The sequence below is a fragment of the Coregonus lavaretus genome, assembly GCF_964263955.1.
Source record: "Coregonus lavaretus genome assembly, contig: HAP1_SCAFFOLD_6485, whole genome shotgun sequence".
Taxonomy (NCBI): Eukaryota; Metazoa; Chordata; class Actinopteri; order Salmoniformes; family Salmonidae; genus Coregonus; species Coregonus lavaretus.
The window spans coordinates 6,038-28,463 of record NW_028159521.1 but is presented as its reverse complement, the minus strand read 5'-3'; the positions used below and the strand labels follow the sequence as shown (position 1 = coordinate 28,463).

General features: G+C 49.2%; 1 protein-coding gene across 1 annotated transcript; it reads left to right on the top strand.

Moving 5' to 3' along the window:
• Positions 1-935: 935 nt before the first annotated feature.
• Positions 936-22,385, top strand: LOC311122768 (WD repeat-containing and planar cell polarity effector protein fritz homolog; the record flags this gene model as incomplete). Its single annotated transcript, XM_084197091.1, has 7 exons — positions 936-1,360; positions 1,467-1,482; positions 5,421-5,853; positions 6,573-6,767; positions 15,792-15,980; positions 16,378-16,501; positions 22,322-22,385. Coding segments are annotated over 7 exons (1,446 nt in total), but the record flags the coding sequence as incomplete, so codon positions are not given.
• Between the last annotated feature and the right edge of the window lie 41 nt (positions 22,386-22,426).

Sequence of the window (22,426 nt, the reverse complement as noted above, 5' to 3'; positions counted from 1 at the left end):
TCTATCACTACTCCCATCACTACTCCTATCCCTACTCTTATCCCTACTCCTACGCCTATCCCTACTTCTATCCCTACTCCTACCCCTACTCATATCCCTACCCCTACTCCTATCCCTACTCCAATCCCTACCCCTACTCATACCCCTAGTCCTATCCCTACTTCTAATCACACCCCTAGTCCTATCCCTACTCCTATCCCTACTTCTACTCCTATCCCTACTCCTATCCCTACTCCTATCCCTAGTCCTATCCCTACCCCTACTCATACCCCTAGTCCTATCCCTACTCCTATCCCTACTTCTAGTCCTATCCCTACTCCTATCCCTACTCCTACTCCCATCACTACTCCTATCCCTACTCCTACACCTATCCCTACTCCTATCCCTACTCTTATCACTACTCCTATTCCTACTCCTATTCCTACTCCTACTCCTATCCCTACTCCTATCCCTACTCCTACTCCTATCCCTATCCTTACTCCTATCCCTACTCCTATTACTACTCATATTCCTACTCCTATCCCTATCCCTACCCCTAGTCTTATCCCTACTTCTAATCCTATCCCTACTCCTATCCCTACTCCTATTCCTATCCCTACTCCTACCCCTACTCCTTACTCCTACCCATACGCTATCCCTACTCCTACCCCTACTCATATCCCTACCCCTACTCCTATCCCTACTCCTACCCCTACTCATACCCCTAGTCCTATCCCTACTCCTATCCCTACTTCTAATCATACCCCTAGTTCTATCCCTACTCCTATCCCTACTTCTACTCCTATCCCTAGTCCTATCCCTACTCCTATCCCTACTCCTGCTCCCATCACTACTCCTATCCCTACTCCTACTCCTATCCCTAGTCCTATCCCTACTCCTATCCCTACCCCTACTCATACCCCTAGTCCTATCCCTACTCCTATCCCTACTTCTAGTCATATCCCTACTCCTATCCCTACTCCTACTCCCATCACTACTCCTATCCCTACTCCTATCCCTACTCCTACTCCCATCACTACTCCTATCCCTACTCCTACTCCTATCCCTACTATCACTACTCCTATTCCTACTTCTATCCCTATCCCTACTCCTATCCCTACTCCTACTCCTATCACTACTCCTATTCCTACTCCTATCCCTACTCCTACTTCTATCACTACTCCCATCACTACTCCTATCCCTACTCCTACTCCTATCCCTACTCCTATCCCTACTCTTATCACTACTCCTATTCCTACTCCTATCCCTATTCCTACTCCTATCCCTACTCCTATTCCTACTCCTATCCCTACCCCTACTCCTATTCCTACTCCAATCCCTACTCCTACCCCTATTCCTACCCCTACTCCTATCCCTCTGGGTAGGGGTGTAAGGTCACGGCTAGAGGGTTGGTACACGTCCTATGTCCTTGTACCTGGTGGTGCCAGCACTCCATGTTGACACAGTGTGTGTGGCTGTCTGAGAAGGGGCAGGGGTGAGGTGGTGAGATGTGGTTTATGGGGCCAGCAGTGTGTGTGGAGGGGAGGTGTGGCTACCAGCTAGTCCTATTGAGGAGTGTGTGTGGAGGGGAGGTGTGGCTACCAGCTAGTCCTATTGAGGAGTGTGTGTGGAGGGGAGGTGTGGCTACCAGCTAGTCTTATTGAGGAGTGTGTGTGGAGGGGAGGTGTGGCTACCAGCTAGTCCTATTGAGGAGTGTGTGTGGAGGGGAGGTGTGGCTACCAGCTGGTCCTATTGAGGAGTGTGTGTGGAGGGGAGGTGTGGCTACCAGCTGGTCCTATTGAGGAGTGTGTGTGGAGGGGAGGTGTGGCTACCAGCTGGTCCTATTGAGGAGTGTGTGTGGAGGGGAGGTGTGGCTACCAGCTAGTCTTATTGAGGAGTGTGTGTGGAGGGGAGGTGTGGCTACCAGCTAGTCCTATTGCGGTGGCATCGGGGATTTGAAGGGCGGTGATAGTCAGGGTAAGAACTAAGAGGTGTGGTGATAAGTGTAGCCTAGGTGTGTGAGAGAGTGTACGTGTAAGTGTAAGGCCGCGTGAAGCCTGTGTGTGTGTGTGTGTGTGTGTGTGTGTGTGTGTGTGTGTGTGTGTGTGTGTGTGTGTGTGTGTGTGTGTGTGTGTGTGTGTGTGTGTGTGTGTGTGTGTGTGTGTGTGTGTGTGTGTGAAGTGTGAGACCCAGCCCTGCAGTGGGGGCAGTACCCAGAGAACGGGGGTCCGTGGCTGGAGCAGGTGTGGCTCACCATGAGGCTGGCAAAATGCCAACCCACCACCCTCCCCCTTAACCTCCGCCTCTCACACACACACAGTCTTAAGCACACACACACTCTTTCACTTTCTGTGCTGTCAGCACCTCACCCCCTCCCTAAAATCCTCCCCCTCACCGCCCCTCTCCCCGTCTCTCCTCCCCCGCCCACCCCCCGGGGTGCAAGCAGGAGCTGGCTCGAGGGGATTATGGGTAGAAAAAAAGGGAGCCTAAAACAGTCATCTGTTTCCTTCCTGCTGTATTCCCAAATGGCACCTTATTCCCTATTTAGTGCACTACTTTTGTCCAGGGCCCATAGGGGGGCCCAAAGGGCTCTGGTCTAAAGTAGTGCACTATAATAGGGTGCCATTTGGGATGCAGCCCATGGTGGGCAAAACCTGCCTAAGTCCCTTTTTGGAGGAGCCTGCCAAACTCCCGGCTTTGCTTTATTTTGCTCCAGGCAGGCAGGGAGGCAGATAGGGAGGGAGGCAGATAGGGAGGGAGAGACAGACAGAGGCAGGCAGGGAGGGAGACAGGCAGGGAGGCAGATAGGGGGGGAGGGAGACTGGCAGGGAGGGAGACTGGCAGGGAGGGAGACTGGCAGGGAGGGAGACAGGCAGGGAGGGAGATAGGGAGGGAGACAGGCAGGGAGGCAGATAGGGAGGGAGACAGGCAGGGAGGCAGATAGGGAGGGAGACAGGCAGGGAGGCAGATAGGGAGGGAGACAGGCAGGGAGGCAGATAGGGGGGGAGGGAGACTGGCAGGGAGGGAGACAGGCAGGGAGGGAGATAGGGAGGGAGACAGGCAGGGAGGCAGATAGGGAGGCAGATAGGGAGGGAGACAGGCAGGGAGGCAGGGAGGGAGGGAGACAGGCAGGGAGGCAGATAGGGAGGGAGACAGGCAGGGAGGCAGATAGGGAGGGAGGGAGACAGGCAGGGAGGCAGATAGGGAGGGAGGGAGACTGGCAGGGAGGGAGACAGGCAGGGAGGGAGATAGGGAGGCAGATAGGGAGGGAGACAGGCAGGGAGGCAGATGGGGAGGGAGACAGGCAGGGAGGCAGATAGGGAGGGAGACAGGCAGGGAGGCAGATAGGGAGGGAGACAGGCAGGGAGGCAGATAGGGAGGGAGGGAGACTGGCAGGGAGGGAGACAGGCAGGGAGGGAGATAGGGAGGGAGATAGGGAGGGAGGCAGATAGGGAGGGAGACAGGCAGGGAGGCAGATAGGGAGGGAGACAGGGAGGGAGACTGACAGGGAGGGAGACAGGCAGGGAGGGAGACTGACAGGGAGGGAGACAGGACGGGAGGGAGGGAGAGAGGACAGACCTCTTCTGTCTATCCATCTAAATGAATTACAGTCAGCCTGTCCCTGTAGCTACACGACACCCACATCCCTGTTGTTTGTGTGGCAGTGTTCTGTACCCACAGCCCTATTGTTTGTGTGGCAGTGTTCTGTACCCACATCCCTGTTGTTTGTGTGGCAGTGTTCTGTACCCACAGCCCTATTGTTTGTGTGGCAGTGTTCTGTACCCACAGCCCTATTGTTTGTGTGGCAGTGTTCTGTACCCACATCCCTGTTGTTTGTGTTGCAGTGTTTGTACCCACAGCCCTATTGTTTATGTTGCAGTGTTCTGTACCCACAGCCCTATTGTTTGTGTGGCAGTGTTCTGTACCCACAGCCCTATTGTTTGTGTGACAGTGTTCTGTACCCACAGCCCTGTTGTTTGTGTTGCAGTGTTCTGTACCCACAGCCCTATTGTTTGTGTTGCGGTGTTCTGTACCCACAGCCCTATTGTTTGTGTTGCGGTGTTCTGTACCCACAGCCTATTGTTTGTGTTGTGGTGTTCTGTACCCACAGCCCTGTTGTTTGTGTGGCAGTGTTCTGTACCCACAGCCCTATGGTTTGTGTTGTGGTGTTCTGTACCCACACCCCTATTGTTTGTGTGGCAGTGTTCTGTACCCACAGCCCTATTGTTTGTGTTGTGGGGTTCTGTACCCACACCCCTATTGTTTGTGTGGCAGTGTTCTGTACCCACAGCCCTATTGTTTGTGTGGCAGTGTTCTGTACCCACAGCCCTATTGTTTGTGTGGCAGTGTTCTGTACCCACAGCCCTATTGTTTGTGTTGTGGTGTTCTGTACCCACAGCCCTATTGTTTGTGTGGCAGTGTTCTGTACCCACAGCCCTATTGTTTGTGTGGCAGTGTTCTGTACCCACAGCCCTATTGTTTGTGTTGTGGTGTTCTGTACCCACAGCCTATTGTTTGTGTTGTGGTGTTCTGTACCCACAGCCTATTGTTTGTGTTGTGGTGTTCTGTACCCACAGCCCTATTGTTTGTGTTGCGGTGTTCTGTACCCACAGCCCTATTGTTTGTGTTGCGGTGTTCTGTACCCACAGCCTATTGTTTGTGTTGTGGTGTTCTGTACCCACAGCCCTGTTGTTTGTGTGGCAGTGTTCTGTACCCACAGCCCTATTGTTTGTGTTGTGGTGTTCTGTACCCACACCCCTATTGTTTGTGTGGCAGTGTTCTGTACCCACAGCCCTATTGTTTGTGTTGTGGTGTTCTGTACCCACACCCCTATTGTTTGTGTGGCAGTGTTCTGTACCCACAGCCCTATTGTTTGTGTTGTGGTGTTCTGTACCCACAGCCCTATTGTTTGTGTTGTGGTGTTCTGTACCCACAGCCTATTGTTTGTGTTGTGGTGTTCTGTACCCACAGCCTATTGTTTGTGTTGTGGTGTTCTGTACCCACAGCCCTATTGTTTGTGTTGTGGTGTTCTGTACCCACAGCCTATTGTTTGTGTTGTGGTGTTCTGTGTCAAAAGGTTACCGACTTTCTGTCGTTTGTGGGATTCAATTCACTTTATTTGTCCCCTTAGGGCAATTTACACACCTAGGCAGTGGTATTGTTTGTTGTTTAGTGTGTATGCCAAGTAAACTTGTAGGAAATGCGGCAGGAAAACATTTGTGACCTTGAGTTGAATGGAGAACTTATCATTGACTTGCTTGATTGACACTCCATCTCTAGAGGGTGTAGTAAAGCTCTGCTGTTATTGTAGTCTCTCTCTCTTCTCTCTTCATCCCCTGTCCTCTGTCTACCACTCTGTTTTTCTCCTGCTCAGTCTAACCCTTCTTTCTCTCACACACTGTCCCTCTTCCTCTCTCTCTCTATCTCACTCTCCCCCCCAGGTGCTCAGCTCCATGCGTACCGAGGGTGACCCGTTGGACCTCCGCTTCAGTCTCATGCAGCCCTACCAGCTTCTGTCCGTGGAGCTGCCTGAAGGACCCCAACAAGGATCCCACACCACCACCACCGGGACGTCCTGGGCAGACGCCTGCGTGTACGAGTGTGCCCGTGGCCGCCTCCATCGTCTCTCGGCGACCCGTATCCCCCTCTCCTCGCGCCCCGTCTCCTGCTCCCGCCACCCCTCCTCGACCACCCTGCTACTGGGCCTCAGCGACTCCTCTCTGGTCCTCTACGATGAGAGGAGAGGGGTGTCGCTGCTCGCCCCCTGCCCCATACCGCCCGTCCTGATGGCCTGGCACCCTGCAGGGGGGGTGGTGGTGGTGGGGGGAGGCCAGGGGGAGCTGATGACTCTGGATGTGGCCTTGGCTCCCCTAGGTATAAACAACTTTACTTTTTAAAGGCCAGCACTCACTTTTCCCCCTTTATTAGCATTTTGTATGTTTTATTGAATAGAGGAGAGACAGTGGGAAAGATAGGTAGAGTGTGTGTCACAAAGGCAGTGGGCCGGATTGGAACCAATTCCGACACCAGCATACATGTGGTCCTCTGTAGCTCAGCTGGTAGAGCACGGCGCTTGTAACGCTAAGGTAGTGGGTTCGATCCCCGGGACCACCCATACACAAAAAAAAAAAAAATATGCACGCATGACTGTAAGTCGCTTTGGATAAAAGCGTCTGCTAAATGGCATATTATTATTATTATTATTACATGTGTGCTGCAGGCGAATGCACTGACCTCTAGACCACAACATTCACTTGAATTTAAGTTGCAATTGAAGCTTTGTTTTACCATGTCTTAGTAGACCACATAGTGTCAAACATCTCAGCTAGCACCTTCCTCAGTGGGCGTGGTGCTTATGAGACACACCTGAATGGCCTTTCTGTAGTAGTCAGACACGGCCCCCATACAATGTTGCAGCTTCATTATGTTACAATATACCTTTATTTATACATAATAAAATACTGTCTATTTTCAAATAGGGCTTTACGTTTTCTGTCATTCTTTGTTGTTGAGACATTTTGTGTGTGAAATAACACTTTAAATAAATGTTTAATTTGATTGATTCATTATTTTAAATGATTTTGCTCCTCTAGGGTTGACCCTGGTGGGAGAGGACCCAGCCCCAGCCACCACCACTCTGAGGCTGACCCAGCATCTGCGCTGTCCTGGGGGGCTGGAGGGGCTGCAGTGGGCTGGGGGGACGGGGCTGGATGGAGGGGGAGAGGGAGTGGATACACTGATGCTGGCTTTCCACGGAGGACCACTGGCCGCACTGAGATTCAGACTGGGTGAGTGGAGAGTACAGTACCATGTGAAACAACACACACATTTCCAAGTATGACCTCTGTCTCGCTCTGTCTGTCTCTCTTTGTCTCGCTCTCTCTCTCATGCGCACACTCACACACACAAACACACTCTTAACACAAGGGTGGCAAATCCTCCTCCTGGAGAGCTACCCCATATCTGTATGCAGGCTTTTGCTCCAGCCCTACACAAACACATCCTCAGCCAATCAAGGTCCTGAGGAAAAGCTGATTAATAGAATTAGGTGTAACATTGTGGGGCTGAAACAAAACCCTGCACTCCCTGTATCTCTACCTCTCCAGAAAGAGGTGTAACAGTGTGGGGCTGAAACAAAACCCTGCACTCCCTGTATCTTTACCTCTCCAGGAAGGAGGGTTGGTTGGCTGGCCACCTCTGCCCTAACATCCATCCTGCTTAGTGGTATTAAAGGAGATCAGAAGTCCCATCCCCTTTCCTGTTTTATATTGCATTGAATGTAAGGACAGAGACAGGAGAGGTCTAGACGGGACTCAAACGTCGCCAGGTGGTAAGGTAACCTAAATGTGGTCCTGAGTTGTGAGCACTACCACTGGACCATTCTCCAGCACCACTTCCATACTGCTGAGGGAGGTTAATTTGTGTAGTGCTGGAACAAAACCCTGCATACCTACTATCTCTTTAGGAGGAGCATTGGCCACATACATCCATACAGTCTCTCTCTCATACACACACGCACAGACACACACACACACACACACACACACACACACACACACACACACAGTGTTGGCTACATCAACCCCTGCATCCGTACTGTTAGCGTTTAGGGAAGTTCATTTGTGGGTCAGTTGGTTGGCGAGGGCAACCCGAAGGAGTCATAGCTCGTAGAGGTTATTCAATAATCGCCCCTGGGCCATGGGCCCCCACAAGTGCATTCTGGGATGCATTTTTCCGATAAATCGTTTACAGTGGCTTTGTCCCCTGGGGCCCTTAGATAAAGTTTGCCAATCAAAACGTTCCTGCCGAGGAGGAGAGGAGCACGTCTCTTAATTGTTGTGACTTTGGAAGGAGATGCGATGTGACACTGTCATAAGAAAATGATGTGTGGGGGTGGGTTGGCAGGGTGTATGGAACTGTGTGTGTGTAGTGGGGGGGGGGTTGTATGTGTGAGTGTGTGTGTAGGGAAGTGTGTGTGTGTGTGTGTGTGTGGAGAGGTGTGTGTGTGTGTGTGTGTGTGTGTGTGTGTGTGTGTGTGTGTGTGTAGAGAGGTGTGTGTGTGTGTGTGTAGAGAGGTGTGTGTGCGTGTGGAGAGGTGTGTGTGTGTGTGTGTGCGTGTGGAGAGGTGTGTGTGTGTGCGTGTAGAGAGGTGTGTGTGTGTGCGTGTGGAGAGGTGTGTGTGTGTGTGTGTGCGTGTGGAGAGGTGTGTGTGTGTGTGTGTGTGTGTGTGTGTGCGTGTGGAGAGGTGTGTGTGTGCGTGTAGAGAGGTGTGTGTGTGTGTAGAGAGGTGTGTGTGTGCGTGTAGAGAGGTGTGTGTGTGTGTGTAGAGAGGTGTGTGTGCGTGTGCGTGCGTGTGGAGAGGTGTGTGTGTGTGCGTGTGTGTGTGTGCGTGTGTGTGTGTGTGTGTGTGTGTGTGTGTGTGTGTGTAGAGAGGTGTGTGTGTGTGTGTGTGTGCGTGCTTGCGTGCGGGTTCAGACAATAGCCTCCTCTGATCGTCTGCCAAGGTTTTGATGAAGAAAGTAACCGTTCGTCTTTCTGCGATGATAATTCTCGCCAACGTGTGTGTGTGTTCACTCACACTCGTTCTTCTCTCTCTCTCTCTGTTTGTCTTCCTGCTTGTTTAGCGTTCCTCCTTTTCTTTATTGACTCAATTCATTAGGTCTGCTACATGGGGGAGGGAGGGGGGAGGGAGGGGGGGAGAGAGAGGAGGAGGGAGGGAGGGATGGGGGTAGTGAGAGGAGGAGGAGGGAGGGATGGGGGTAGTGAGAGGAGGAGGAGGGAGGGAGGGAGGGAGGGAGGGGGGTAGTGAGTGAGTGAGTTGGAAGCGGTGAGAAAGAAAGACAAGAAAGACTTGGCCTGCATCCAGGTTTTTTCATTTTCTTCTCTTCCAGAGGAGGAGGCCCTCCCTCTTGCTTCCCTCTGCCTGCCAGAGTTATCTCATCTGGGCACACGTTTGCCGGGGCTGGGGCTGCTCGGGGAGAGGCTACGGAAGGGCAGCTTGGTGCGTGCCGTGCATCACACGGCCTCTAAAAGAGAAATAAAGAGAAGAGTAAGAGAGGAGAAACGTGTTTACATAGTGTTGACTCAAACTCCACGTCCGAACCGCATCGTCGAGGATGTTGCTGTACATAGTGTTGACTCAAACTCCACGTCCGAACCGCATCGTCGAGGATGTTGCTGTACATAGTGTTGACTCAAACTCCACGTCCGAACCGCATCGTCGAGGATGTTGCTGTACATAGTGTTGACTCAAACTCCACGTCCGAACCGCATCGTCGAGGATGTTGCTGTACATAGTGTTGACTCAAACTCCACGTCCGAACCGCATCGTCGAGGATGTTGCTGTACATAGTGTTGACTCAAACTCCACGTCCGAACCGCACCGTCGAGGATGTTGCTGTGCATAGTGTTGACTCAAACTCCACGTCCGAACCGCACCGTCGAGGATGTTGCTGTACATAGTGTTGACTCAAACTCCACGTCCGAACCGCACCGTCGAGGATGTTGCTGTGCATAGTGTTGACTCAAACTCCACGTCCGAACCGCACCGTCGAGGATGTTGCTGTACATAGTGTTGACTCAAACTCCACGTCTCAACAGCATCATCAAGGATGTTGCTGCTGGTGTTGTTTTTGGTGCTGTGTTTTTAGTGCCTCTTTGCTGTTGATAAAAGGTTCCTTTCCTTTGTACTGAAAAGAGTGACACATAACATAATGTCAGTGTATTTACAGGAGGATTGGATTGATCCCTTACGAAAAAAGATTGCAGTCAGAGTGCAGTATAACTGCAGTACAATGCAGGATGCTGCAAATACTGCATCCAAAATAAGGTATTTTTTTACTGCAGTGGTTTTGCAGTGTAACTGCAGTTACAATGCAGTATAACTGAACACACACATTTAAATCATTGGAATTGGATGATAGGCGCCCAACCTGTTTGTGTCACTAGCACACTAGGGGTTAGGCTAGCTAGGGTGTTTGGTGTTTCACTAGCAGGCTAGGGGTTAGAATAGCTAGACTGTTTGGTGTTTCACTAGCAGGCTAGGGGTTAGAATAGCTAGACTGTTTGGTGTTTCACTAGCAGGCTAGGGGTTAGAATAGCTAGACTGTTTGGTGTTTCACTAGCAGGCTAGGGGTTAGAATAGCTAGACTGTTTGGTGTTTCACTAGCAGGCTAGGGGTTAGAATAGCCAGACTGTTTGGTGTTTCACTAGCAGGCTAGGGGTTAGAATAGCTAGACTGTTTGGTGTTTCACTAGCAGGCTAGGGGTTAGAATAGCCAGACTGTTTGGTGTTTCACTAGCAGACTAGGGGTTAGAATAGCTAGACTGTTTGGTGTTTCACTAGCAGGCTAGGGGTTAGAATAGCCAGACTGTTTGGTGTTTCACTAGCAGGCTAGGGGTTAGAATAGCTAGACTGTTTGGTGTTTCACTAGCAGGCTAGGGGTTAGAATAGCTACACTGTTTGGTGTTTCACTAGCAGACTAGGGGTTAGAATAGCTAGACTGTTTGGTGTTTCACTAGCAGGCTAGGGGTTAGAATAGCTAGACTGTTTGGTGTTTCACTAGCAGACTAGGGGTTAGAATAGCTAGACTGTTTGGTGTTTCACTAGCAGGCTAGGGGTTAGAATAGCCAGACTGTTTGGTGTTTCACTAGCAGGCTAGGGGTTAGAATAGCTAGACTGTTTGGTGTTTCACTAGCAGACTAGGGGTTAGAATAGCTAGACTGTTTGGTGTTTCACTAGCAGACTAGGGGTTAGAATAGCTAGACTGTTTGGTGTTTCACTAGCAGACTAGGGGTTAGTATAGCTAGACTGTTTGGTGTGTTACTAGCAGGCTAGGGGTTAGAATAGCTAGACTGTTTGGTGTTTGTGTCACTAGCAGGCTAGTTTGTGCATGTGTGGTGAGACTTAGCAAGGCGCAGATGCTGACACACGGAACTCAGACCCCCCCTCATATAGACACACACACATACATGCTCACACAGATCTCAGCTGATCTATTACCCACATTAGCAGAGTCTTTAGGGGATTTGATGGGTTTGCTAATTGCCAGCTTGTAATTTTAATTGGGACTAACAATCCCTCCCCGCTTCCCCCCTTCATTAAATTGATTAGACAATAAGGTGGTCGTCACTTTGCCCCCTGCCTCCTAATCGTCTGGCTACGTGCGCCCCCACCCCACCTCACACACACACACACACACAGACACACCTACATACACACTTAATCAATCAATCAACCAACTGTATTTATAAAGCCCTTTTTACATCAGCAGATGTCACAAAGTGCTACACAGAAACCCAGCCTAAAACCCCAAACAGCAAGCAATGCAGAAGCATGGTGTTTACACACATACCAACACACACAGACAGTAAGACAGAGTGACAGACCACACACAGACAGTAAGACAGAGTGACAGACCACACACAGACAGTAAGACAGAGTGACAGACCACACACAGACAGTAAGACAGAGTGACAGACCACACACAGACAGTAAGACAGAGTGACAGACCACACACAGACAGTAAGACAGAGTGACAGACCACACACATAGGGGGGTCACCAAGGGCCAGATGGAGTCAGACACACAGTATGCTCACACACTGCACCACCTGCTAAATAACCTGGAGGCTGAGACTGTTGTGCACCTCTTAAGGCTGAGGGGGGTATAGTCTTAACAAAGTCTACAGGCCGTGTGAGAGAGTGAGTAAGTGAGTGAGTGAGTGAAAGACAGAGACAGAGACAGAGAGATGACTGCAGGTGATTGATAATGCCTTTCTTCCCTGGGAGATTGAATGCAGGAGGATTATCTGACTCATGAATAATGAAATCAGAAGGTTTTGTGCTCTTACCGGCACGAGCGGTGTCTGGTGTTGTGTGTGTATGGGCAGTGGAGGTGTGAGTAAAGGGGCAGTGGAGGTGTGAGTAAACGGACAGTGGAGGTGTGTGAGTAAACGGACAGTGGAGGTGTGTGAGTAAACGGACAGTGGAGGTGTGTGAGTAAAAAGGCAGTGGAGGTGTGAGTAAACGGGCAGTGGAGGTGAGAGTAAACGGGCAGTGGAGGTGTGAGAGTAAACGGGCAGTGGAGGTGTGAGTAAACGGGCAGTGGAGGTGTGAGTAAACGGGCAGTGGAGGTGTGAGTAAACGGGCAGTGGAGGTGTGAGTAAACGGGCAGTGGAGGTGTGAGTAAACGGGCAGTGGAGGTGTGAGTAAACGGGCAGTGGAGGTGTGAGTAAACGGGCAGTGGAGGTGTGAGTAAACGGGCAGTGGAGGTGTGAGAGTAAACGGGCAGTGGAGGTGTGAGTAAACGGGCAGTGGAGGTGTGAGTAAACGGGCAGTGGAGGTGAGAGTAAACGGGCAGTGGAGGTGTGAGAGTAAACGGGCAGTGGAGGTGTGAGTAAACGGGCAGTGGAGGTGTGAGTAAACGGGCAGTGGAGGTGTGAGTAAACGGGCAGTGGAGGTGTGAGTAAAGGGGCAGTGGAGGTGTGAGTAAAGGGGCAGTGGAGGTGTGAGTAAACGGGCAGTGGAGGTGTGAGTAAACGGGCAGTGGAGGTGTGAGTAAACGGGCAGTGGAGGTGTGAGTAAACGGGCAGTGGAGGTGTGAGTAAACGGGCAGTGGAGGTGTGAGGAAACGGGCAGTGGAGGTGTGAGTAAACGGGCAGTGGAGGTGTGAGTAAACGGGCAGTGGAGGTGTGAGTGTGCGGGGCGTCTCGTTTTGTGTACGGGAAGGGCAGGTGTCGACTGCTGCAGGTGATAATTATAGGTAATTGGGATCATGCGGTACACTCCTGCCTGTCATGCAACCTAGAGGGCATCACAGCTTCACACACACACACACACAATCTTATACACAGAGCTCTCTCGACACACTCACACAAGTATCAGAAATCTCTCTCACACACACACGTATTTTAAACGTCTTGTGCTCGCTACTTAAATCTTAAAAGATTAGGTTTAGAGCAGTGGTCACCAACCGGTCGATATTCAAGACATTGCTGTAGAAAAGCCAGCGATAAAGGCTTGCGCTCCTTTTTGTGTGTGTGTTGCGCTGTTGGCAGTAGGTGCAGGTGATTCAGAAGCCCTGCGCACTGGTCAGGCAAAGTGTTCCCATTTTGAACCATTTCATTTGTCTGAAAAGACTAACTTCACCTACCTGGCGGACTGGGAGATCTGTGGCTAAATCAGTACGCCTACTGCGCTGGCCAATCGGATAGCTCAAATCACTGTGCCTACAGCTTCCAAGACCCCGGCCTCAGCAAGGTTTGATAAGCTACTAGCCTACATGAGATTTCACAACTTTTAAAACCTTGACCAGTGAGAGACTGTCAGAATACAGCAAAGAGCTGCTGTTTTTCTGAGTGAGTTCATGTCTACGTTTTTATTCAGTACTGTCAACACTGTTTTTATTCAACACTATTACAAAACATAAAACGCGCTTCTCCGTTCTTCCACTGGTGCTGCAATGAATGAGTAGCCAAGTGTATCGATAGCCCTGCGTTTTTATTATTATTAGCAGCTCGTTGTGTCTATTTTAATATAGAGGAATATTTAACTGTCTCTGGTCATAGGAACAACATGAATTTGTGCATGAGGCAGATGCGGTGCGACTCGCGTTTCGCCATCAGGTGGAAGACGGTGTCCCCTCTCTCTGGTCAGTCTCACCTGAGGAAAGGAAGGAGAGAGCAGGGACCGTGAGAGACGGACCCTCTGCTGCTCTCTCCCTCCCTCCGCTGAGACTAATGCTGCGTTCAAAACAACTGGGAACTCAGAACTGGGAACTTGCAAATCTCAGACTTCAGTACGTTCAAGACAATTGGGAACTAGGAAAAAAATGATATCCGACTGGGAAAATTTGTTTTGAACTGTCATCCAACTCGGAATTCCTAGTCGGAAACTCGGGCATCTTTCTAGAGCTCTGACTTTCCGACCTGAAGATCACTGACATCATGAGTTGACCTCGTTTTTTTCCTAGTTCCCGGTTGTCTTGAAAGCACCATGAACACCAGATGCAGGTACCATCAGTCCAGTAAAATAAAAAATAAAAAATATTTCAATTTGTGCTCAGCTGTGCCTTGCAAGTGCTACACCAACTGATCTATTTTGTTATCAAAGCTCAAGTTTTGAAATATAATATGATCTGAGAATGACAATATTGGCAGGCCAGGCATATAGCCAAAATGCTGTGATAATGTATTAGTCGTAAAAAAATAATAATCTGAGTGGTAGATCTCGGCTTGTGTTTGGACTGCAAAAGTGATCTTGACCCAGAAAAGGTTGGTGACCACTGGTTTAGTGGTCTAGTCGTTAAAATCAAATGTTTTGGAAAGAAAGTGTGTACTGTAGCATGTCCAAGTAGTGTCCCTTTCCTTCTCCCTCACCCATCTCTCCCTCACCCTCACCCATCTCTCCCTCACCCTCACCCATCTCTCCCTCTCCCTCACCCATCTCTCCCTCACCCTCACCCATCTCTCCCTCACCCTCACCCATCTCTCCCTCACCCTCACCCATCTCTCCCTCACCCTCACCCATCTCTCCCTCTCCCTCACCCATCTCTCCCTCACCCTCACCCATCTCTCCCTCACCCTCACCCATCTCTCCCTCACCCTAACCCATCTCTCCCTCACCCTCACCCATCTCTCCCTCACCCTCACCCATCTCTCCCTCACCCTCACCCATCTCTCCCTCACCCTCACCCATCTCTCCCTCACCCTAACCCATCTCTCCCTCACCCTCACCCATCTCTCCCTCACCCTAACCCATCTCTCCCTCACCCTCACCCATCTCTCCCTCACCCTCACCCATCCCTCCCTCACCCTCACCCATCTCTCCCTCACCCTAACCCATCTCTCCCTCACCCTCGCCCTCACCCATCTCTCCCTCACCCTAACCCATCTCTCCCTCACCCTCACCCATCTCTCCCTCACCCTAACCCATCTCACCCTAACCCTCACCCATCTCTCCCTCACCCTCACCCATCTCTCCCTCACCCTCACCCATCTCTCCCTCTCCCTCACCCATCTCTCCCTCACCCTCACCCATCTCTCCCTCACCCTCACCCATCTCTCCCTCACCCTAACCCATCTCTCCCTCACCCTCACCCATCTCTCCCTCACCCTCACCCATCTCTCCCTCACCCTCACCCATCTCTCCCTCACCCTCACCCATCTCTCCCTCACCCTAACCCATCTCTCCCTCACCCTCACCCATCTCTCCCTCACCCTAACCCATCTCTCCCTCACCCTCACCCATCTCTCCCTCACCCTCACCCATCCCTCCCTCACCCTCACCCATCTCTCCCTCACCCTAACCCATCTCTCCCTCACCCTCGCCCTCACCCATCTCTCCCTCACCCTAACCCATCTCTCCCTCACCCTCACCCATCTCTCCCTCACCCTAACCCATCTCACCCTAACCCATCTCTCCCTCTCCCTCACCCTCACCCATCTCTCCCTCACCCTAACCCATCTCTCCCTCACCCTAACCCATCTCTCCCTCACCCTGACCCATCTCTCCTCACCCTAACCCATCTCTCCCTCACCCTAACCCATCTCTCCCTCACCCTAACCCATCTCACCCTCACCCATCTCTCCCTCACCCTAACCCATCTCTCCCTCACCCTAACCCATCTCTCCCTCACCCTAACCCATCCCTCACCCTCACCCATCTCTCCCTCACCCTAACCCATCTCTCCCTCACCCTCACCCATCTCTCCCTCACCCTCACCCATCTCTCCCTCACCCTAACCCATCTCTCCCTCACCCTAACCCATCTCTCCCTCATCCTAACCCATCTCTCCCTCTCTTCCCTCTTCAGGTGCTCTGTCAGGGGGTCAGCTGGGTCCGGGAGAGCTGTTGCAGCAGAGATTACGCTGTGGCCAGGTGGACCAGGCTCTAGGAATTCTGGGAGTCATGGAGTGGAGCACCATGGGAACTGAATGTTACCGGGCACTGACATCTGTCACAGACTACCTGCTGAGGCTAGAGCTGAACCAGACCAGAGAGGGTTAGACCGGGGCAATTCATTAATCAATCTGTCACTTAGGCAGCATTTATACAGTCAGCTCAATTCTGGTCGTCTGCGTAATTATTGGCAAAAGAGATGATCTAATTGGTCAAAAGACCAATTAGTGAACAATTATCAGAATTGGGCTGCCTGTGTAAATGTAGCCTTAGTCAATCAAGTAATTAGTCCAGCAAACTGTAAATCAATTAATCAATCAATAAATCAGTTGACTAATGAATCAGTCAATCAACCAAGTATAGTTAACCATCAAATTATTAAATCAATGCATTAATCAGTATATTAATCAACCAACCAATCGGTCAGTCAATCAATCAATCAACCAATCAACCAATCAATCAGTAAACCAATCAGTTTAATGTTTATTTCCTGTCTGCAGCCCAGTTGGAGGCAGCTCTGGGTGTGTTCTACGCTCCGCCCCTCCCCCTCTCTGACTCGGTGGTTCTAGAATACAGAGGGCCAATCAGCAAATACGCCCGACGCTTCTTCCACCACCTACTCAGGTAACCCAGCCCACTATAACCCACCCACTCGGGTAACCACACCTCCTATACACTTAACCATACACACCAAGGTCTGCCAAACGGAAAGAAAACCTTCACCTTTCATTTAAATTCAATCATAATTTTCTGTCATCATCTTAGATTGACATTTTAGTCATTTAGCAGACGATCTTATCCAGAGTAACTTACAGTTAATTCGGTTTAAGATACTGTAGCTAGGTGAGACAACCACATATCACAGTCCATAGTACAGTGCATTTGGGAAGTATTCTGACCCCTTGACTTTTTCCACATTTTGTTACGTTACAGCCTTATTCTAAAATGGATTCAATTGGTAGTTTTTTCTCATCAATCTACACAACATACCCCATAATGACAAAGCAAAAACAGATTTTTTGAAATTTTAGCAAATGTATTAAAAATAACAAACTGAAATATCACATTTACGTAAGTATTCAGACCCTTTATTTTGTGTTGAAGCACCATTGGCAGCGATTACAGCCTCGAGTCTTCTTGGGTATGACGCTACAAGCTTGGCACACCTGTATTTGGAGAGTTTCTCCCATTCTTCTCTGCAGATCCTCTCAAGAGCTGTCAGGTTGGATAGGGAGCGTCGCTGCACAGCTATTTTCAGGTCTCTCCATAGATGTTCGATCGGGTTCAAGTCCGGGCTCTGGCTGGACCACTCAAAGACATTCAGAGACTTATCTCGAAGCCACTCTTTCGTTGTCTTGGCTGTGTGCTTAGGGTCGTTGTCCTGTTGGAAGGTGAACCTTCGTCCCAGTCTGAGGTCCTGAGCGCTCTGGAGCAGGTTTTCATCAAGAATCTCTCTGTACTTTGCTCCGTTCATCTTTCCCTCAATCCTGACTAGTCTCCCAGTCCCTGCCACTGAAAAACATCCCCACAGCATGATGCTGCCACCACCATGCTTCACCGTAGGGATGGTGCCAGGTTTCCTCCAGACGTGATGCTTGGCATTCAGGCCAAATCTTGGTTTCATCAGACCAGAGAATCTTGTTTTTCATGGTCTGAGAGTCTTTAGGTGCCTTTTGGCAAACTCCAAGCGGGCTGTCATGTGCCTTTTACTGAGGAGTGGCTTCCGTCTGGCCAATCTACCATAAAGGCCTGATTGGTGGAGTGCTGCAGAGATGGTTGTCTTTCTGGAAGGTTCTCCCATCTCCACAGAGGAACTCTGGAGCTCTGTCAGAGTGACCATCTGGATCTTGGTCACCTCCCTGACCAAGACCCTTCTCCCCCGATTGCTCAGTTTGACCGGGCGGCCAGCTCTAGGAAGAGTCTTGGTGGTTCCAAACTTCTTCCATTTAAGAATGATGAAGGCCACTGCGTTCTTGGGGACCTTCAATGCTGCAGAATTTTTTTTGGTATCCTTCCCCAGATCTGTGCCTCGACACAATCCTGTCTGGGAGCTCTACGGACAATTCCTTCGACCTCATGGCTTGGTTTTTGCTCTGACATGCACTGTCAACTGTGGGACCTTATATAGACAGGTGTGTGCCTTTCCAAATCATGTCCAATCAATTGAATTTACCACAGGTGGACTCCAATCAAGTTGTAGAAACATCTCAAGGATGATCAATGGAAACAGGATGCACCTGAGCTCAATTTCGAGTCTCATAGCAAAGGGTCTGAATACTTATGTAAATAAGGTATTTCTTTTTTATATATATATATATATATATATATACAGGAGGGAAAAAAGTATTTGATCCCCTGCTGATTTTGTACGTTTGCCCACTGACAAAGAAATGATCAGTCTATAATTTTAATGGTAGGTTTGTTTGAACAGTGAGAGACAGAATAACAACAAAAAAATCCAGAAAAACGCATGTCAAAAATGTTATAAATGTATTTGCATTTTAATGAGGGAAATAAGTATTTGACCCCCTCTCAATCAGAAAGATTTCTGGCTCCCAGGTGTCTTTTATACAGGTAACGAGCTGAGATTAGGAGCACACTCTTAAAGGGAGTGCTCCTAATCTCAGTTTGTTACCTGTATAAAAGACACCTGTCCACAGAAGCAATCAATCCAAACTCTCCACCATGGCCAAGACCAAAGAGCTCTCCAAGGATGTCAGGGACAAGATTGTACACCTACACAAGGCTGGAATGGGCTACAAGACCATCGCCAAGCAGCTTGGTGAGAAGGTGACAACAGTTGGTGCGATTATTCGAAAATGGAAGAAACACAAAAGAACTGTCAATCTCCCTCGGCCTGGGGCTCCATGCAAGATCTCACCTCGTGGAGTTGCAATGATCATGAGAACGGTGAGGAATCAGCCCAGAACTACACGGGAGGATCTTGTCAATGATCTCAAGGCAGCTGGGACCATAGTCACGAAGAAAACAATTGGTAACACACTACGCCGTGAAGGACTGAAATCCTGCAGCGCCCGCAAGGTCCCCCTGCTCAAGAAAGCACATATACAGGCCCGTCTGAAGTTTGCCAATGAACATGTGAATGATTCAGAGGAGAACTGGGTGAAAGTGTTGTGGTCAGATGAGACCAAAATGGAGCTCTTTGGCATCAACTCAACTCGCCGTGTTTGGAGGAGGAGGAATGCTGCCTATGACCCCAAGAACACCATCGCCACCGTCAAACATGGAGGTGGAAACATTATGCTTTGGGGGTGTTTTTCTGCTAAGGGGACAGGACAACTTCACCGCATCAAAGGGATGATGGACTGGGCCATGTACCGTCAAATCTTGAGTGAGAACCTCCTTCCCTCAGCCAGGGCATTGAAAATGGGTCGTGGATGGGTATTCCAGCATGACAATGACCCAAAACACACGGCCAAGGCAACAAAGGAGTGGCTCAAGAAGAAGCACTAAGGTCCTGGAGTGGCCTAGCCAGTCTCCAGATCTTAATCCCATAGAAAATCTGTGGAGGGAGCTGAAGGTTCGAGTTGCCAAACGTCAGCCACGAAACCTTAATGACTTGGAGAAGATCTGCAAAGAGGAGTGGGACAAAATCCCTCCTGAGATGTGTGCAAACCTGGTGGCCAACTACAAGAAACGGCTGACCTCTGTGATTGCCAACAAGGGTTTTGCCACCAAGTACTAAGTCATGTTTTGCAGAGGGGTCAAATACTTATTTCCCTCATTAAAATGCAAATCAATTTATAACATTTTTGACATGCGTTTTTTCTGGATTATTTTGTTGTTATTCTGTCTCTCACTGTTCAAATAAACCTACCATTAAAATTATAGACTGATCATGTCTTTGTCAGTGGGCAAACGTACAAAATCAGCAGGGGATCAAATACTTTTTTCCCTCACTGTATATACATTTGCTACAATTTCTAAAAACCTGTTTTCGCTTTGTCATTATGGGGTATGTGTGTAGATTGATGAGGAAATTGTTTTATTTAATCAATTTTAGAATAAGGCTGTAACGTAACAAAATGTGGAAAGAGTCAAGGGGTCTGAATACTTTCCCAATGCACTGTAAGTACATTTCTCCTTAATAAAGTAGTTTTCAGCAAAGTCAGTGTTAGTAAGAAAAGATCAGTGCGTTTTTCTTTTTTGTTCATTAGTAAATAAAGTAAGTAGCTAACAGCACTGAGTCCATCAATTCAGAAAGAAAGTAATTCGTTTGGTGATGATGATGATGTGTTCTCTTGCTCTCAAACACACACACACACACACACACACACACACACACACACATAATTGAAAAGAGGGTCTCTCCCCATTATAATTAGAGTTGGGAGGCTGAGTATCTACTCAGTACAATATTCCCTAACTTCTCCAGGCCAGAGCCAACATGAAACAAACAAACTCAACCAAAGAGAGGCGTTTTCATTTGATGTTGAAGAAGGGATGAATGCAGGTGGGTGATAAGCGAGAGAGAAAAGGAGGGATGCCAGAGAAGGCTCTGCTTGCCAGAGAGAGAAAATGGAAGAAGGCAGAGGTGAAGTGAACTAGCTAAGCAAGAACACTGTGGACCACTGTAGTGATGGCAGGTTTTACAGCAAGAACACTGTGGCCCACTGTAGTGATGGCAGGTTTTACATCAAGAACACTGTGGACCACTCTAGTGATGGCAGGTTTTACAGCAAGAACACTGTGGACCACTGTAGTGATGGCAGGTTTTACATCAAGAACACTGTGGACCACTCTAGTGATGGCAGGTTTTACAGCAAGAACACTGTGGACCACTGTAGTGATGGCAGGTTTTACAGCAAGAACACTGTGGACCACTGTAGTGATGGCAGGTTTTACATCAAGAACACTGTGGACCACTGTAGTGATGGCAGGTTTTACAGCAAGAACACTGTGGACCACTGTAGTGATGGCAGGTTTTACAGCAAGAACACTGTGGACCACTGTAGTGATGGCAGGTTTTACAGCAAGAACACTGTGGACCACTGTAGTGATGGCAGGTTTCACATCAAGAACACTGTGGACCACTGTAGTGATGGCAGGTTTTACATCAAGAACACTGTGGACCACTGTAGTGATGGCAGCTTTTACAGCAAGAACACTGTGGACCACTGTAGTGATGGCAGGTTTTACAGCAAGAACACTGTGGACCACTGTAGTGATGGCAGGTTTCACATCAAGAACACTGTGGACCACTGTAGTGATGGCAGGTTTCACATCAAGAACACTGTGGACCACTGTAGTGATGGCAGCTTTTACAGCAAGAACACTGTGGACCACTGTAGTGATGGCAGGTTTTACATCAAGAACACTGTGGACCACTGTAGTGATGGCAGGTTTTACAGCAAGAACACTGTGGACCACTGTAGTGATGGCAGGTTTTACAGCAAGAACACTGTGGACCACTGTAGTGATGGCAGGTTTTACAGCAAGAACACTGTGGACCACTGTAGTGATGGCAGGTTTTACAGCAAGAACACTGTGGACCACTGTAGTGATGGCAGGTTTTACATCAAGAACACTGTGGACCACTGTAGTGATGGCAGCTTTTACAGCAAGAACACTGTGGACCACTGTAGTGATGGCAGGTTTTACAGCAAGAACACTGTGGACCACTGTAGTGATGGCAGGTTTTACATCAAGAACACTGTGGACCACTGTAGTGATGGCAGGTTTTACATCAAGAACACTGTGGACCACTGTAGTGATGGCAGCTTTTACAGCAAGAACACTGTGGACCACTGTAGTGATGGCAGGTTTTACATCAAGAACACTGTGGACCACTGTAGTGATGGCAGGTTTTACAGCAAGAACACTGTGGACCACTGTAGTGATGGCAGGTTTTACAGCAAGAACACTGTGGACCACTGTAGTGATGGCAGGTTTTACAGCAAGAACACTGTGGACCACTGTAGTGATGGCAGGTTTTACAGCAAGAACACTGTGGACCACTGTAGTGATGGCAGGTTTTACAGCAAGAACACTGTGGACCACTGTAGTGATGGCAGGTTTTACAGCAAGAACACTGTGGACCACTGTAGTGATGGCAGGTTTTACAGCAAGAACACTGTGGACCACTGTAGTGATGGCAGGTTTTACATCAAGAACACTGTGGACCACTGTAGTGATGGCAGGTTTCACATCAAGAACACTGTGGACCACTGTAGTGATGGCAGGTTTTACATATAGTAACTCATGTAATACCTCTATAACTGATCCGGTGAAACACAATTACTGGGTTAATGTTGTTGGTGTATATATAGTCATGTGTCTTCATAGTCTTTTTAACTGTCCGTACAGAAAATCTCTAACACTTAACTCAAAGCCTGCAGGTATAATGCTTTATAATGTGTAATGCGCTTGTATGAGCCTTTATAATGTCTTATAATACAGTTTATAATCATGTTATGTCTGTAGACACCAGCGCTTTGAGAAGGCTTTCCTGCTGGCGGTTGACATTGGAGCTAGAGACCTGTTTATGGTGAGGCATTCTACCTTTCCTTCCTCTCCTCTCCACTCTTT